A 19,145-nucleotide genomic window follows, 5' to 3' on the forward strand; every position below is an offset into this window, starting at 1 on the left:
CCATTTTCCTTGGCATACCCTCCCAGTTTATTGAGTACTTGCTGCAGCCCAACCGCTGTCTTGTCTAGTAGGACAATATCGTCGGGGTAGACCAGCCAGCAAGTCTTGAACCCATTGATTGCTATACTGGCCAGGGCCGATAATAACAAGAACGCCCCCATATCTGCCGGGTATAGATTAAAAAATAGAGGTGCCCCCAGGCAACCCTATCTCTCTTCTCCACCTTAATTGGGTCTGACAAGTTGCCTTCCTCATTGAGCCTCACTCTAAGTGTAGTATTTCTATGCAGCTCAATTAACATTGCGAGGAGCCCCTCGGGGATATCCCATTTTCTGAGCTTATTCCAGAGGCGTTCCCTGATGACCAGATCAAATGCCTTTGAGAAGTCTACCCATGCACCAAAGAGTGGCAGGTCTCCCCTTCCTCTGGAATTGTCGCTCATGATATTAATAGCCAAACGATTCAAGGCAGTTGAATGCCCCTTTCTGAACCCTGTTTGAACCTTCGGGAGGATTTGGGCATTTGCCACCCACTTTTCCAGTTTGCTCAGCAAGATCTTCATAAATAATTTGCTATCAATTTCAAGGAGGGTGATCAGGCGATAATTTGCCGGATGTGTTTGATCGCCCCCCTTGAATAAAGGGATAATGGTGGCAGTTTTCCAGGATTGAGGGAACATTCTACTCTCCAAGATTTCCTTAATCAATCAATAAAGAAATTTTGACCAAAGTGTAACGTTATTCTTAAGGGTTTGATATATAAGACCCTTTGGTCCCGCTGCTTTCGAGGTAGAGGACCTAGTGATCAAGTCTGCTAGGTCCTGTTGTTCGAATGGCAGAGACCAGGGAACACCTTCATCTTGGCCATCTACAGATTTCGTGTTATTTTTAAAGTGTTGGGTTAGATAATCTATCCATCTTGATTCCTGCACTAGGTTGCATTGGCTACTATTATGATTTTTCTCCAAATCTTGCAGAACCGCCCAGAAATTCCTGAAGTTGTTTTTACAAACAATTTGCAACATTTGTTCACCATCTTGCTGCAAACGCAGCATCCGCCTCCACTGACCAGTTTTTATATTCCAGATTTAAAAGCCTTGACTCTCTCCTCAGTACCTCTGGGTCCAGCTTTAAACTCCTGAGTTTTCTCAGTTTCTTCCCCGAGAGTTTTTTATGCACCCAAGTCTCCTCATCAAACACATGGCAATGAGCCGTTCGTTTTACCCCACCTCCCACATTTGGAGGACAGACTGATCATCGAACTTTACAAATCTCTCAGGGTCACATTTTACGTTGGATATCTGCTGCGACCTTTGGTACATTTTTGTTCAGCATTTGCCCCCCCGCTCCATATTTAGAGACGAAAACTGTTCCGTTTTTGGCCATTAACACCTATGTCTGGTTGTCTGGTTGTCTCATCGCTATGTCTGAGAGGACCAACTCGAGCTGGAAGTAATCACTGCCTCTTCCCGGGTTGATGGACAATGATGCACTTTGCGGGAATAAGGCTGCTGACATAAAGATATAGTCTAACGTCGATGAAGACTTCCCTTGGCACTACGTTGGGGCCGGTGGAACGTTCCCCACTGTGGACCCATTAGCCATCTTCAATCCCCAAGCCTCCATAACGTCTACCCAGTTTCTTCCAATACTAGAGATTCTCCGTGTTCTCAACATGTCTTTTTCCTGGGTTAGAGAGACACATTGTGTATTCAGATCCCCCGCAAGGATTATATGGGCACTCCCATATAGAAGTTTGATCTTTTCGAACAGGACCCACAGGGCTTCCAAAAAATCATGTAATTTAACCCCTGCAGGGTTCCAGTATACGTTGACAATAATCATCTGGAAATCTGGCTTGTGACATCTTATACTCACTTTAGATGCTTGAATGCCTATTTTGTTATTATGAATGAGGGAGATTTCTCCAATTGAGGAATTTCTAAGAGCTATGAATAGACCTCTTGACGGGCTGCCCCTTGATTTTTGGATGGCTGGTGGAGAGATACCGTGAAGCGTTCAATTGCTATATCATTCACAAGCCAGGTTTCCTGGAGGACTATTATGTCAGAATCACAAAAAAATGCTTCTCTCGATTTTCTTGATGTGGCGGTATTGGTGTCCGCGTGTTCCAGCTAATCAGGTGAAATTAGTTCTTCCTAAAGAGGATGCCTCCCTAGCCCTAATTTCTGTAGGACTTGGGTAAGAATTTCTGGGAGGAGGGTAAGCGCATTACACTGCGGATTTCTATGAGAGTCGTTGCGCTCCTTCACGGGGCATTCTCCTTCCAATAACTCATCCAGACCTGCGTTCGATTTACATGAGTGACCGTTAGCTGATTGCCACCCTCTGTTTGTTTTTACTGGTGGACTTAGGGTGACCAAGAGATCCGGTCTCTCGAGGCTCCTAGGATCGCTTCTTGAGCTTTCCTTGAGGTTAGCCCAATTTCTACCTTATAGCTATCATGGATATCCATGAATCGTACATATTCAATATCCTTTGAGGAAAAAAGATAAAGATTAGGCACCTTATTAAAGAAGGAAAGAAGAATATTTCTACATAGAGATTTACAACAAGGTTTCTTTGCGACCAATGATAACCACGTTTCTGGGACAGCAAAGTCAGAAGATCCATCCTCGTTACCCATCGGGGGGTTGGGTAACTTCTCAGTGTCTTGCCACACTCTCTTGATACCTTGACCGAAGGTAACATTGTTCCCCGAATTTCCTGCTCCATTGAGCTGTATATTGATTGTTGTCTGTTTCCCTTCCCCAAATCTTACTACCGTGATGCAAAGTGTTTGATCTAATGCCTTGCCTTGATGTTTTAAGAAAATGGGGCCTAGTTTCAAAGATGATCCCTGCGATCCTGCATTAGTCATTCGGGGGATTGTTTTATCGGGGGTGCAGCTTTTTTGGTCTTCATGAAGATTGGGGGCCATAGTGGCCCTGCCGCGCCAAGCACTTCCCGATTCACTGGGGCTTTATTTTTTGCCAGCACGCCACTCGGACTGAGGACACCTTTCTTGTTATTGCTCACGTACTGCAAGCTGCTGCCCAAAGCCCCCTGTGAAGGATCTGTTTGTAGCCCCACACCCACATTTATAACCTCCATCGATTTTTGTGGAGCTTCTGGGGGGTCTTCTTTTTTGCTGTTTTTACTTTTTCTTGGTTTTCCTTGAATATTCTCACTAAATGTATTCTCGTTCCTTTTCTTCCTCACTGTCACAATTGGATTAGTGGAATCCATACCCTATGCAGGATCTTCTTGTGCTGGTCTCGATAGAGATTTGATGAAGGCGTTTGTTTCTGCCTTTTTGAGTTTTGCCTTAGACACCTTCTTGATTTTTTTGCCCTCTTTTCTGTTTGGGTCACTGATGACATTCAGTGTCCATATTTTACTTTCCTTTTTCCTTACTCTCCTTCGCCCTCCTGATAACCGATGTCCCGCTTTAGTCCAATTTCATGAGTCTTCTAGATCCTCTGGTATGGGCTGTATGGGGGCTGGGTCCTCTTCTTCCACCCCCTCAACCACATTGGCCAGTGTTTTGCTCTTCCAAATGTGCACGGACACTTCCATCACCAGTACATGTGTAGAGCAAAGAAAAATAATTTGAACGCATGTAGGCGAAGCAATAACTCACAGCCAAATACGTAGTTAGTGAAATAATGAGCACTTATACGGCTATTTATTCATAGCTTGGTAGCAACAAGTGATAACACAGAAATAAATCACAGAAAAGACAGAGAATTCAAAAGAAAATACATCACCGCGGGCGTTTCAGCAAAGCAAATTCAGCTCTCAGCAAAGTAAGTACATCTTTTCACTGAGGCATGGAATAAATATCCACTGTGGCTCTGAGTGCCCCCAGAATGCACTGCGCACCAGCGCCATGTTTTAGCTCAAGCATAACAGCAAGTCTTCTAAATTCCTCCAAGACTGACTCAGATAGGGGAGTGTCCTCAAATGTTTGATGCATTTCATCCTCACCCGCCTCCCCTTCTTTTTGAGCTGAACCAGATGGGGTTTTCAAATGGATCAGAAGGTCCTGAATCCGCCGGGAAATGTTTTCTTCCTCCTTCTTCTTTACGCACAGAGCTTGTTGTATTGCTGAACGATCTAACCCTTGTTTGGTCATTTCCAAACGGGATTCGTGTAGTGTTGGAATCAACACTGTATTGATTGTATTACTTATACCAACCAATGAGGATTCACAGCTCGATGTTTCTTTAGTTAATTCGAGCAATATCCTCGCTTGGACTTGTACCTCGGTTTTCAGGAGTTCAAACATGGAAACCAAGGAGTTTAGGACAAAGCTCAGGGCCGTGAGAGTGGATTCATTTATTTGTGGGCTCACCAAGGTCTCCCTAGTCCCAAGTGGAGTGCCCCCTTCTTCAATTTGCTCCCTATTTTTCTAGACTGAATTTCTTCATTGAAGGCGTGCTTGTGTACAATTAAAATCCTGTTATTGGATATGGATTCCTGTATGAATAGATTCAAAGCAGTTGTATAATCTGTATCCCCTTTTTGGAGGTCCCAATGATTTGCAGAAAATTGGTCTATTAGATAATTGTGGAAATTTGCTAAAGACCGCCCTATCCACCTAAATCTATTTCTACCTGTGGACACCTCCATTTTTGATTGATATCAGCCTTTATTATCATTCAATATTGAGAATCCCCATTTAACAAATCTTGATCACTGCTAGACTGTGGGGAAACTATACCCTCTTGAATCCCTCATCTCGTCAGAAGCGGCTGGTAGACTCCGGTAACAGCCAGGCAGAGAGCACAACAGCCCACAGGTATGTCGGACAAAGGCGTCCCCCTTCCGACTGAGGTGTTTGTGCTTATCTCGTCTGACCGCTGAGGGGTTCCGCATATATGCACTCCTCAAACAGGGGTGGCAATTTCTCGAACCTTCTAGCAATGCGCTTGCGCATTGATAAGTGACTGTTGGTTGCCAGCTGGGTCAACCGACAGTAACCTCAAGGAGCAAAGCGCTTCCCTCCTCTCCTAAGAACAAACGCCACGGAAAACAGTTCCATAACTCATAGCAAGACATAACAAAACCAGCTTTCCCAGCAGAATGCCCTTGACAGGCTGCATACCAGTTTTGGAAAGCATGTTTTTTTCAGCAAAGCAAATTCAGCTCTCAGCAAAGTAAGTACAGCTTTTCACTGAGGCATGGAATAAATATCCACTATGGCTCTGAGTGCCCCCAGAATGCACTGCGCACCAGCGCCATGTTTTAGCTCAAGCATAACAGCAAGTCTTCTAAATTCCTCCAAGACTGACTCAGATAGGGGAGTGTCCTCAAATGTTTGATGCATTTCATCCTCACCCGCCTCCCCTTCTTTTTGAGCTGAACCAGATGGGGTTTTCAAATGGATCAGAAGGTCCTGAATCCGCCGGGAAATGTTTTCTTCCTCCTTCTTCTTTACGCACAGAGCTTGTTGTATTGCTGAACGATCTAACCCTTGTTTGGTCATTTCCAAACGGGATTCGTGTAGTGTTGGAATCAACACTGTATTGATTGTATTACTTATACCAACCAATGAGGATTCACAGCTCGATGTTTCTTTAGTTAATTCGAGCAATATCCTCGCTTGGACTTGTACCTCGGTTTTCAGGAGTTCAAACATGGAAACCAAGGAGTTTAGGACAAAGCTCAAGGCCGTGAGAGTGGATTCATTTATTTGTGGGCTCACCAAGGTCTCCCTAGTCCCAAGTGGAGTGCCCCCTTCTTCAATTTGCTCCCTTCTCAATTCACCTTCTGCCATAGCCCCTTGAGGGTAAGAACTTGACTCCAGGTGGGAATCCTGGTGATTCACTGAATGTCCACAGTCGATCGTTCCACTCCGACTGTCTCCACCACAAAGGTCTATAGTCCCTATCATTTGATTTGCCGGGGCCTCTACTGTCAGAAAAACCAAACCACCCGCTCAATCATTCATGCTCTTGCTTCTTTTTCTGGGAAAGTGTTCATCTATCTTCCTCTGAATTTTCTTGGTGGTGACTGTATAGTCCAGACCTTGTTTCCATGCTTGACTTAAGAGGCGGTCTCCTCTTGGAAATTCTCCTCCAGGCTACACAGTAAATGGGGATGGCCTACATGGACTTGTGCTTGTGTCACCTGGGACACAACTTCAGGTACAATAACTGGTGCACGTCTTGGTGTGCTCACTGAAACCCCAGTAACTGGGATGGCCGATGTTTCCATAAAAGAGCCATTGCATCGTGGGGCTCTTTCATCGTCCATGAGCATAGTGCTCCAGAACTTCATTATCACTGACACCTGCAAACTGCTGCTGTGCACTGCTCCACCCACTGTGCCAAATGGTAGCTCCGCGCCAGGAATCCCACTTTTCAAACTTCCACTCCCTACCCACTACTGGGGGCTTTGAGGACCTACGACCTACAACAAAAATGATCAGGAATGGAACGCCAACTGCCGGAGCTCCCTTTGTATGTCCGGCCTACTTTGTGATGTGAAATATTTTAGGCTTTAGTAGTTCAACGCTTCAGAGCGCTCCAGTCCTCATTGCAAACAAGCTTTTGTTTCACAGAATTATACTGTGCTGTTCTGTGTGACTACTGCACCATTAATAGTCACAGCTGCCGGGGGTTAGGAAAGCGCACGGTGCAGCCGCTTCGAACCAAGAGTCTTACACAGTCTCAACCCGAGCACAGTCTCAAGCCCAGTTCAATTCAGGCCCAGTTCAGGGGATCCTCGCCCCAGACTTGAATCTTACTGTCTCCTTGTGCCGCCCCGTAGGCTCCTTTGCCCAGCTCCTCGCAGCCGAGATTGCTGCAATTGCTGACGAAAGATGTTCAGAAGAACGCTGTGCCACCGTGCCGCGAGTCTGCAGAGCCCAAAGACCCAAAGACTCTGCTGTCTGACTCCACGGCTTTTAGCAGATTTTAACCAGTTAAACAGCAAAAGAGGAATGGTAACCTCACAAGTGTTCACAAGTCCGGAAAGCAGCATACACTGAGTCACAGCCCAAAGACTCTGCTGCCTGACTCCCTTTATCCTGGAAGAAGTCGGTAGTCATCCCAATTCTTTTAAAAAGGGGACCGGGAGATTCCACAGAATTACCGTCCTATAGCTCTCCTTGATGCCCCAGGAAAAATCTTTGCTTCTTTAATCCTCGGGGATTTAATGGCATGGGTCAAGGAGGCTAATTGAATTGACCCAGATCAATTAGGGTTTGTTGCAGGACTGGGCTCCTCAGCCAATATTCTGGCTCTTAGTCTAGTAAAGAAAATAATTCTGCAGACGGGCCAGCCGGTTTACCTGCCATTTATAGATTTTAAGTTAGCATTCAATTGTGTTGACCGAGAAATATTATTAGGCAAGATACAGAACTGGCAATGCCCAGCTTATCTTTTGGCTATAGTCAGAGAAGTTTATTCACAAACTTCTATGCAAGCTAGACTAAATCATCAGGGTCTTTTATCAAAAATGATTGGTACTTTTAGAGGGTTAAAGCAGGGGTGTATATTATCCCCTGCTTTATTTAACTGTTTTTTAGCAGATATAGGACTTCACCTGGTTAGGGCAGTTTCTTTTCCACCCAAACTGGGTAACGTCCCGGTCTCAAGGTTGCTTTATGCGGACGATCTGGTCCTGCTGGACCATATGCCAGTTGGATTGGAGAGGAAATTAATGATGTTGGAAGTTTATGTGAATGTGAATCATCTTAAAATTAATGTCATGAAATCAAATGTGATGAGGCTGACTTCCAAGACATCTACAAAAAAACATTATTTACTTGGCACTTGTATAAAGCTCCCCTATTAGTGGTGAACAAATATATATACCTGGGAATCAATACTAATGATTTATTGAGGCCCACGTATAGAGAGCAAATAAGAAAGAAGGCCAAGACAGCCGCCTCACTGGGGCTGATTCTTCATAAGAAGTTTAAAGGTAATCATGTACCCAGTGGTAATTTATTACACGCAAAAGGTTGTCCAAACACGGATTTATGGGGCAGAAAATAAATTACTTCACAGAGATTTGGACTGGAATAGTATTGAGGGTTTTATTTTGGAAAATGCTTCTGTGTCTTCCAATGGGTTTTCCAGTCCAGATAATTCGATTTGTACTAGGATTGCTCTGCCTAGACATTATGATGAAGTGGAGAGTGAGGGCTCTTATGAGAAAGTCTCTAGTGGGCCATGAGAACTCCATTTTACCTGCATTGGCAATATGATGGAAGTTGAGTTTGATCGATCTCTACAAAAGTGGGAGGAAGACTGCCTGGGTTTGTTAATGGCTGCCAATAGATTTCTCTTGACACTCTCTTGCTGACCCCACATAAAGCTAAACAAAAATGATGATGTTTGTTTGGGGCATGACCATTGACCAATGCAAACGATATAACATTTTGAAAACGTTCATAATGCAATGAAGCCACTAAATTGCATGGCAAACTATTTTTACAAAATTCTGTGCTATAGATACTGCATGGAGCTTTTAATGCTGCGCTTTGATTTGTGGCCAACAAGTCAGAGGTATAAGAGAAAAATGGCCAATAAATGATAGATTTTGTCGTTTTTACAACAATCAGGATGAATTGGAAACCTTGAGGCATTTGCTGGGAGCCTGTCCTAAAGTATTAGACAAAAGAATCTTTTATTTGTTCAAGCATTTTGAAAATTATGAGAACTTAACAGGAGAGAAATTAAAGGCGAGGATTTTTAATGGACAATACGTATCAGTAATTGTAGGTACTAGTAGATTTTTTTTAAAGCTTTTACCGGAGGGTGAAGTCGGGGCAACTAATAGTTAATTGTTGATGTTGATTGCCCCTAGGCCTTCATGGGCCGGGAAGTAAAGTGTATGAATTTGACTGTGACTTATGAACTATGATCATTCCTTCTTGAAAAGAGTTTTTTTTTATTGTTTTTATGCATGCTGTACTTGTATTATTTTATGTCTTAGGTCATAAAATGTGTTCTTAATATTGTAAGTTTGAATTACTTCAGCAATATCAAAAGATACATTGTTTTTTTTTTTAAATATCAATTTTCTCTCTGGATGCAGTGGAATATGAGAGCTTTAGTCCCCAATTTGATGCTTACAGTTCAACTCAACAGTCCATGAAGGAGACCATAAGAAAATACTTTCCAGAGACATGGCTTTGGGATGTACAGTTGGTGGAGTGAGTATTACATGTTTTTCAAGCTATCACTGTTACCTTCATAAGGGTTCTTTTTCATTTATAAATCATTCATTTATGTCAGTAAAAACATAATAACATTGAAGGGAAAGAAAGTTGACATAGTAGTTCTGGTACTCGATACAAATGCCAGTGCATTGAGTCAAAGTCCCGACTCACAAACATATGGCAAGAAGGATCCTCTATTTGAGTTCTGGCCATGAAACTGTGGAACACCATACCCAAACCTCTCCTCCTGGAAGTGAACCACCTGACTTTCAGAAAACTGCTAAAGACTTGGCATTTCAACCAACCACTTAGAAAGAAATTAAAAATAATAGCAACTGACTAAAAACTGTGCACCAGAAACGTGGGCTAATTTATGACAATACATTTTCAATATTCTTGGCACAACCGTCTGTGGGAAACCGGTTTGATTTGTGGAACCTCTGCTGCGTGGCATTGGTCTTCACCTTAAACTCAGTGAAATCTACTGCCAAGAGACAGAAAGAAACAACACCCTCACTCCTTCCACCCTCATCCCTCTGCGCCGCCTCACCCTTCAACTCGCTCTTCACTTCTAACATCTTGCATCCTTACACCCCCCACACTCCTTCAGATGACCTCCAGGTCTAGCGTACTTAACAGATTCAGACCCAATCCATCTTCTACTAACAACCATGCTGTCAATGTTTGTAGTCCACAATACGAGTGCTGTCTATATGGATAATCTGCCTGGTCGGTACCAACCACAAACAACAGAGATTTTCATATCGGCACACATGTAACAGGTACTTCGGGCCTTCAACTATCAACACCAAAGGTTTCTGCATCTGCCTTCCTGCTATCCAACTAACACACCCTGCCCTCCTTTCTTACAGAGCCATGCGCAGCAAGGCCAACATTATTGGTAGAAAAGCGCTATTTAAGATTACTTTACATTATATATAACATGTGTGATGGCTCACAAGCTAAGGCCCCACCTCAGACATGGGCTTATCCTCCACTTAACAAGCTGGAATCTGTGAGAGGGCTGACTGAGCTCAATAAGTTCAGTACCATAATTGCACTTGACATGAGTTGAAATACGCATGAAACACTATAGAAGAACACTACATATTATTATTATTATTTGGGGCACCAAATTTGGTTATAGGTTAAAGGTTCGAATCAAAAGGTTTGAAATACAATAGGGTCGAAACAAAAGGACCGAAAACAAAAGGTTCGAAATTTTATTTAATGTTTTTACATTTTTGGGGGGGGAGGGTCCCCCCAACCCCTGTTTTTGTGGTAAAACCCACTTTTTTTACCTATATGGAAACCCCAAAAAAATATATAATTTAAAAAAAAAATCAAACCTTTTGTTTTCGGTCCTACTGACCCGAACCTATTGCATTCGAACCTTTTGTAATCGCATCTTTAACCGGACACCCCAAATTTGATACCAGGCTTCAATGAAAGAATAACAAAAATGTATTCAAATCAAAGTATTTAGTGTCAGTTTTATCGAGGCTTTCCTAAAGAAATGTTTTATGTTCTTTCTTGTTGTCGGTGCTCCTCCTGTTTGCCAGTATATGTTAGAAAACAGGCTTGAGTCTCACCCCGTGTTATACAGCCTTCTAGGGGTTTATTTAACATCAGGTCAACAGCTCTGTGGAAGAAGCTCACTAAATCCTATTGCCTTCGCCAGTCGCACATGACGATCTCGTATTTATTTATTCTTGTACCACTGCCTTACATCTTCTTGTACTGGGAAGCATGACCTTCATCGTTAGTCATATGTACAAGGAAAGCAGTGGCAACAACTTTCATTAACTTTTGCTAGGGAACAGGATGTCCTTCTGTCTCATTGCTCTGGGAAGGACATACACTATTTTTCTCTGCACTCTGTGTCCCAAAGCCAAGTTTGTGTCCATCTCTTCTGCTTGCAAAACCTCCCCTCTGCTTTGAAAACAGGGTTCCCACCTTCTACCTTATGGTGTGTCTATGAATGGTGGGACAACCATCTGTTTCATGTAATCGATGAATTCACTGATTATTTCGTAGGTGTATCATACCCCTTGCAACCTGCTTCAAGGAGATTTAACTATAGAAGACGGAATCCACCCTTCCCTGTATAGGAAACCAGTTCACCAGTTTTAATCTTATTTCTGTGTCAAAAAGTTTTCCCCCTGCGATGCAAGCACTACCACCTGTGACATGGTCATAACCCTGTGAATGGAGAGACATGGACCTATTCCAACCTGGGGAAGGAGGCTCACCAGAACACAAGCCACAGCCAGCCCTGTCACGGATGCAAGGAATGGGAGCTGGGAGACCACAGTCCCTGAAAAACCCTCATGTGCCATCAATGTCACCCATGGTACCACTCTCTATCACCCAATGCCTCCCAGTAGATTTTCTGGCGATGGTTCTCTTTATTCTTTTGCACGACTACAACTCCCACTGTGCACCAAGGAACAACTAAGAAAACGTGGACCAAAGCCAGAACAACCAACTCAAGAGCTGCCAGAGAATGGACTGGGAATGTCCTTACCCAAAAGAAATGGGACACCCAACACCTAGCCTGGCATCCCCAGACGGACTCCAGGTGAATGGAGTGTGGCAGAAGAAAAAAAAGGGGCTTGAGAAGAGAATGCAAGGGACACAGAAAACCTCTGTAATCCGAATCGGCAACAACATTCACCAACACCTGAGGAAAGCCACAGGGAGAACAAGCAGCCTGAGCCCCTGGCTGCTACCACACAATCCAAAGCCACAAACAAAACCATGATGGAAACGGGGAATGTGCTTATTAGGATTTTTAAAGCCTCTCACCTATTTACCTCAGTCTCTGGGGAAAAGACAGGCACAGATTAGTTCCTAGAGTCAGGTAAACACTGCAGCCAATGGAAGGGGGAGACCTAGCCAGCAGGACCACAGTATATAAGGAGACAGAAGGAGAGGCAGAGTGGGGGATGCAGGGGTGAGGTCAGGAGGTGTGAAGGAGGATTGAGACCCCAGTCAGATGGCAGACAGAGGAGTGCTGGAAAGCTGGTGGCAGAATGTGAGCGAAATGCAGGTGAGGTGTTTATGAGAGGCAGTGGCACCAGTTGTGTGTGTGTGTAGTGTAGTGAAGTGTAGTGTGAGGGGGATGTGAAAGGTGAGCGAGAGAGGAAGAAAGATAGAGATGGATGGGGATGTGAGTGGGACATAGAGAGAGCGTGAAAGTAAGAGAGACTGTGCATGGTGGGAGGGTATGGATTAGGTGCAGGATGGAAGTGGGAGTAGTGGTGAGGGCAGAGGGAAGCAGGAGGCTGAAGGTTGTAGTAACAGATAGGCAGAGAGAGTGTGTTAAGGCATGGATAGAGAAGAGGGGTGACAGAGAGGATAGAAGAAGTATTTAGTGAGAGGAGAGAAGTGGGGTGTAGTGGGAGGTAAGAAGAAGGGTGTAGTGAAGAGAGGGGTCAGTGAGAAGTGAGGAGAGTATATAGGATGAGGAGAGTATTTAGGATGTACATAAATATGTATGGATCTACACTTGATTATTCTGGTATTTTTTAATTAGGCTTGACTATTTAGATCTCCTTGTCTTGAAATATATCGTTCCAAGCTTAGTGTGGGTCCTTGATCACCCCCATGTCCGATAAATTAATCTCCAATTGACAATCTTATTAGTTTGTTACCGTTTGCTGCCTAAATAGAAATGGTTACCATCAATGCCCTTTTCCCATTATTTCATAAATTGTCAGTTAAACATTCTTTGTGTCCTCAAATTTAAACAGATTGCTCTATGTTCCGATATATATGCGAGTATTAACAGTATTTAAACATTGTATCCAGTTTATTTATCCTTCTTAGTTTCCTTCCTTGTTCTTACATTTCCATAATCTAAATGTTAATATGCTCAATTTTGAGTCCTTACCTTTTGAGTTCATAACTAGTAAACTGTAATGCTCAGCGTCCGGAGCCGATTACAAGTGCACGCATGTTCACTATCATTGGTTGCCATTTTGTTCACTTTGTATATCCTTTAACAATAAAAAAGGGGCTAGAGATTCAATTCAAACGTGGTCACGTGATAGTGTGTTTATCGGCGTGCCTCACCATTGTATTTACTTACCTGCTATATTTTTAGAACACGTACAAATACTTTGAGAGATCTACTCACATTCAATTTTCGATTCTGGTTGTTTGAAATTTGTCATATTTAATATTCTTTTATTGCAACCTTTAATCAATTGCATTCATAATAAGCGTTTTGTGTACTTAATTTACCAAATGGCAAGTCAGCTTTTACTAATATATCTCTTGGATTTAATAAAGAGAGTTCAGAACAAAAAATGTCCCTGAAGAAACACTTTGACAAAAATGATATTGACTGGAAAAGATATCCAAAAAGGAAATAGACAAATGCTGGGAAATAGCATCTCTGAAAAATTATTTAGCACGACAGAGTCCCCAAGAAATTGAGGCACCTTCAAAGAAGATGATGGTGAAAAACTCTCAGCTAGATGGGAGGAGGGTTTGAATAAATCATCCATTTTCTTATGATTACATTACTTATAAAACCTGCAACAAGGTTCACGAGAAATTGGTATCTGAGCAGAGAGGGAGCACAACTTCATTTTTAGGCTCCCCGTTTTTCATCTTCAAATCCATTCATTTTTTTCGTTTTTTTTCGATTTTACTCTTTCACCTCAGCATGTCAATTTGACTTCATGACATTTACTGCCCTTAAGACAACACAAGTTATCCAATACGTACCGGACGAGAGTGTTTGCAACACATATCTATCCGCGGTCCCAGACGGATTTTCTCCATGAAGGACATGATTTCTCCCTCATCACACAGCGAACAGGCGGCACTCCAGGCAGACGATCGATCACCCGTCTGACGGTCGGCCAACTTCTTTCTAGGCACGGCTGCATCACGGGTCCGTCGCCTCCCCCTCACCTTCAGCATCATTGGTTGGCCACAGTGCACACCCACCCGTCAATCACATATTTGGCGAGTCCGCATTGGTCTTCTCGCTCACTGCAGGCACCTCCGTACGCGCTTCTGTTCCACGCGCAACACGGTTGCCTTGACAACCCATCCCCTTCGCTCTTTCTTTCCCTCTTGTTTTTGCTTCAGCCCGCATTCATATGGCAGGCTCCAGCGAGGGACACACATAGCGGACACTCCGCTTTCCCCCTCCTTCAGCCACGAGCGTGGAGCCACTCTTCTTACTAAAACAGGTAAGTTTACCCAGCCCATTTCTCTTACATGGCTGATATCACAAACTAGTGGATAGATCTACCACAGGTTTAGATAAGGGCATACTCTTTTGCCCCACTAGTATCCCCCAAACATTTCTTAAGAATATTCTTTCTAATCTTTTCTCCATTCCTTGTTGGCTTCCCTTGCAGCATTGCGCATCGGGACTCCCACGATGAAAAGAACCAACTTTTTGTGGTCTCTATCCGCTACTACCACTGCGCGGACACAGAAGTCTTTTTCCACACAGGAATTGGCTTTTTCTTCTTTTCTTCTCTTTACATCTCTTTGAGAAGACACACTTCAGGTAAACCATTTGTTTGGCGGCAAGCTTTTACAATTGGAAGCCATATTTTCTTATATAACGTTTTTTACTAACCTTATGCGCACACACGGCTACGTCTCTCTTTTAGGTCCCAGACGTTTTGTCTGCCCTATTATGTTGAGAACTGGACAACCACGAGTCTCCATAGCTTTTATCTACTCCTCCGTTTCAGAAAGAAGCGTATACTCCACACACCATTACAACTACTAAGCCTCGTATGGCTTATATCTAGATTACCCACTTTAGGTAAGTGATTTACCACCATTTAAGCCTGTCCTGCCTTTCTCACATGGACCTTGGCTTTCAGACCGGCGGGTTTCTCATGGGGGCTCATGCACTACTCTCCCAAAGGGGACCCAATGCCATCATCTTTCTTTTCGTCCATTGGAGGGAGGTCCATCGGTATTTGACCAGAGGACTCCCTTTCTGTATGGATTGTTTGTACTTGGCTATGAGACACATTGCAGACACGACTAGGGTCGGTGTCTCGCATGAAGACTACTTCATCTTTTGCATGCAGGTTTCACTGTATAGATTAACCTTCACTCCTGATGAAGGCAGACCCAATCCCGATACACAATAATTTTGTTCTTGGGAATTTATTACAATTGCAAAAGAAAATTGCTTACTTGCTTTACTTTTTGGCAGACCCAATCCCGATTCACAATAATTTTGTTCTTGGGAATTTATTAAAATTGCAAAAGAAAATTGCTTACTTGCTTTACTTTTTGAAATTACAGCAAGAACACTGTCAGTATTATTGAAATAGATTTTCAGTTTAACCTATTTCTTGCTTTTGGTTTAAATCAAGCATCCAAGTGACAAATAACTGTCTTTTTGTTAATATTGAGACTTTTTTCATGTTTTTCTTTCATGTATTATTTCTTATTTTGATTGTTTGAAGGATTCTATATTCAATCTTCAAATGTGTAATTTACGTTATTGATTATATATGTTCTTATATGTTGGATTTTATCACATGCATTATCTTTTTGATATAAAGTTTTATTATCAATTTAAAAAAATTCTTATGTTTGTCTTCAAGGAGTGTCTTAATATACACAATTGCATGTAACATTCATAACCAGTATGGTTATATGGGTTAAGACCAGGTGAACGTTTCTAATTCATTTATACTTCACATAGGCCAACCATGGACATACCAGTACCTCTGTTTTGTTGTGAATGTAGTCACAAGAAATTGCAACAAGAAATTGAGAAATGTGATAGAGGCAATTGAACAAAATAGACCAGACCTGAACCACAGAAAAAGAACAATATAATTCTTAACGATATATTAAGAGAATATCACGATGAAATTAAATTACGCAAAGAAAGATAAATGTTTAAGTGTTGAGAAGAGTTATAGAAATGAGAGTGTTTACATTTCAAACCAAATATTATACACACAACAATGAAACAAGATCTAAGAATTGTAGACCATGTACCTCATCATCCACAGACAGAAGAGATAAAGGGCTCAGAAACTTATAGATCTCATAATGTTAACACCCCAAAGAAATCTAGAAGTAATTTTGCAGCAGTGATAAGAATATACTGACAGGCAAACAAGCTGGACAACAGTCATAGCAATACCAAGAGGGTCACATTCAAATCAGTTGATGCCAATTTCAGACCCAGAAGTAAAAGAGGGAGAGGAAGTAATTCACGGAGTAGAAGGAAAATAAAATGCTATCACAACAAGAAACAGACAGACAGAAAGGATCAATACAAATATAGTACTAAACCTATCAAAATGGGCCTTACATCCTATTGAATTGAATACCTGAACAAAGGCACGTCATTTATGCCAGCAAACAATTTAATAATACTTACTTATCTTGACACATATACATTTGATAAGCAACTGAAGCTAAATAAAATTGTATAGGAAAGAACCAATGGAAATGAAAAGCACGAAATGAGGCATTCAGAGAAGGCATTGTGTCAGAGCTGGGGCAAAGAAATTCTCAAAGTCAATGACCGCATATGCCCAGCGAGGTTCATGGAGTGTGCCGTTTGTGGAAAATTAGAAAACTTTGCCAAAGTGTGTTGTCAAAACATAAAGAAATCTGTTGCTGCCAAAGTCAGTTAGTCTGTCGATGACAATCCACTGAGCAAGGAAGGGCAAACAGGATTGGCCATTGACTCACAGACCAGACAGAGGCCAAAACCAAGCACAGCTTAGTTCAGGTAAATGGAAATTAAATAAACAACATGGCCAGCTCCTGGTCAGATATAAGTCATTTCCATGTCTTTATAGAACGAGATAATTTGCAAGGGCAAGTTTACCGAGAGGAACCTGAACTTTGAGCAGACATTATACAGAGGGACACAAATAAATCTTCTTGAGTAGAAGAAATGCACCCTGAAATTCAAGGGTTGCATGGTCACAACCAATGTTTACTTTGCAAAACATAGACCAGCAATTCTGGGTTTGCACAATTGGCCGAAACGGAACATTGTATTTGATACTGACTGCGAAGGGCAAATGCTCTGCTTAGACATCATGAATTCGAAAGAATTGTAGACCACCGCACAGACCTATTTTCCAGGATCTTTGGAGATATGTGCATAAAATCAGAGCGGTACCCGTTGCACACAAAGTTCAACCTGTGCCAGTGACAATCTGGAAAGATCTACTACAAAGGCCTGACAATAATTAAAAGATCTACTATAGATGCTTGAAGATGACATCACCATTGAATCGATAAAAGCATCTGAATGGCTGAGCCCAATAGTGCTCATTAAAAAAACTTTCATTGATTCAGCTTTGTCTGTATGTGTACTTGTGGAGCCTTAACTGGGACATAATTATGACAGCTATTTCCTACCCAGCATTCCAGAGTTGGTACTAAGTCATTAACTACGTTCTTCACTCCATTTGGCACTTTCAGTTACACTTGTAAACCCTTTGGGTTGTCCTCAGATCCCTCTATTTTTCAGTGCATGATGTGCTCCTTCTGACACAATGTCCCGGGCATCGCTTATGACATGGTTATCAATGGCCAATCAGCTTTGAGTGACAATGCAACACTCAAAACAGGGCTACAAAGACTCCAAACAGCACGTCACCGCCTATGAAAAGAGAAAGCATCTTCCAGACGTGCATTGGGTACACCATCTCAGCTGAAGGAATCAAACCTAAAAGTGAAATTACTGAAAGTCATAGGATTTAAATAGTTTCTTGATCTAGCTGAGTACTACTCTGAATTCATCCCAGCATTCTCTGAAAAAACACAACCGTTGTAATCACCGTTAAAAAGAGGTGCAGGGTTTTAGCGTCAACTATTGAGAAGCCACTTTTGTTGTGTTGAATTTCTACATACTAAACATGCCCTGCCTGAAGCGCCTTTTTCAATGTTTATCATGTTGAACTCCAGTGTCAAGCAGCTTAGAACCACATTAACCCAGTAGACACAGAGTGCATAACTACTCAGTTATTGAAAGGATGTTGGCATGTGTTTTTGCCGCTGAATACTTTAGACCATACATATGGTGCAGAAAACATCACTTGATTACGGACCACAAACCCTTATTGCATATGCTAATCCCAGAGGGTACCTCATCCTCCACTTCTAGAATGGCCAGTCTAGTTGCCAAGCTACAAGGATACCCCATTTCAATGCAAAATGTTTTGGAGCAGAAGAAGTGCCAGGCTAACTTTATGTCATGGCTCCCAAGAATACCCTGTTTACATGTTTCTAAAAGATGACTGTGTAGTAGCAAACATAACAGACATCTGTGTAGGAGCTGCACAGGCATCCTGTGAAGCAGCATGGAATACAACCATACCACAAGACAAAGTCCTGAAGGAAATAGGGTTTGGGTTCTGCCAACCCCAAAATAAGGACTGATGTTGTGGAAGGCAGCTCCGGAAGGCCACTCTTATGCCTCCCTCCCTTTCTACTGTCGATTTCAGGGGAGGGAGCTCTTTCCTTGTACACTGATTCGACTGTGCAGCCCTACTGCACACACCTTCTGCCCCAACCATTTACCTGCACCAGGCCTCGTTGCCTCCTCATCCGCTCTCCAAGCTGCTTCCCCAAAACCAGGCGTATTGTGCGTTGCGCAATGTGATGCAGACTTTTTGTGTGTCAATATTTTGTGTAAATATGGTAGGTCTTAGACCAGGTGGTCAGCACCCAGCACGTATAGACCATGGGTAGGAAGAAAAGTGGACCAGACATTTTAACCCACAGGTGAAATAGTTGTAAAGGCCCATAAGGCCAACATTGACAATCCACATTAATTCTGGTCCTCCAGGACATATTATTTAAATACAAACAAACACATCACAATATAAAACAGGGCAAGAGGGTGAAAATAACGTTCTACACACAGCACAATGCTTCAAAACAATCAGGATACTGTTACCACTGCATTTTGCTCCAATAGTCAGCAACATTAACTA

At 42.5% G+C, this 19,145-nt stretch overlaps 1 protein-coding gene across 1 annotated transcript in view; it reads left to right on the plus strand.

The window, feature by feature from the left end:
• Positions 1 to 19,145, plus strand: part of LOC138510506 (alpha-2-macroglobulin-like) — a 1,041,624-nt gene that overhangs the window by 576,444 nt on the left and 446,035 nt on the right. Inside the window, exon 18 of the mRNA XM_069626208.1 lies at positions 9,054 to 9,171. Within this exon, the coding sequence (XP_069482309.1) occupies positions 9,054 to 9,171 (118 nt within the window). The remainder of the gene's footprint in view (positions 1 to 9,053; positions 9,172 to 19,145) is intronic.

Source organism: Ambystoma mexicanum, chromosome 6p (assembly GCF_040938575.1).
Source record: "Ambystoma mexicanum isolate Mex_15411 chromosome 6p, UKY_AmexF1_1, whole genome shotgun sequence".
Taxonomy (NCBI): domain Eukaryota; kingdom Metazoa; phylum Chordata; class Amphibia; order Caudata; family Ambystomatidae; genus Ambystoma; species Ambystoma mexicanum.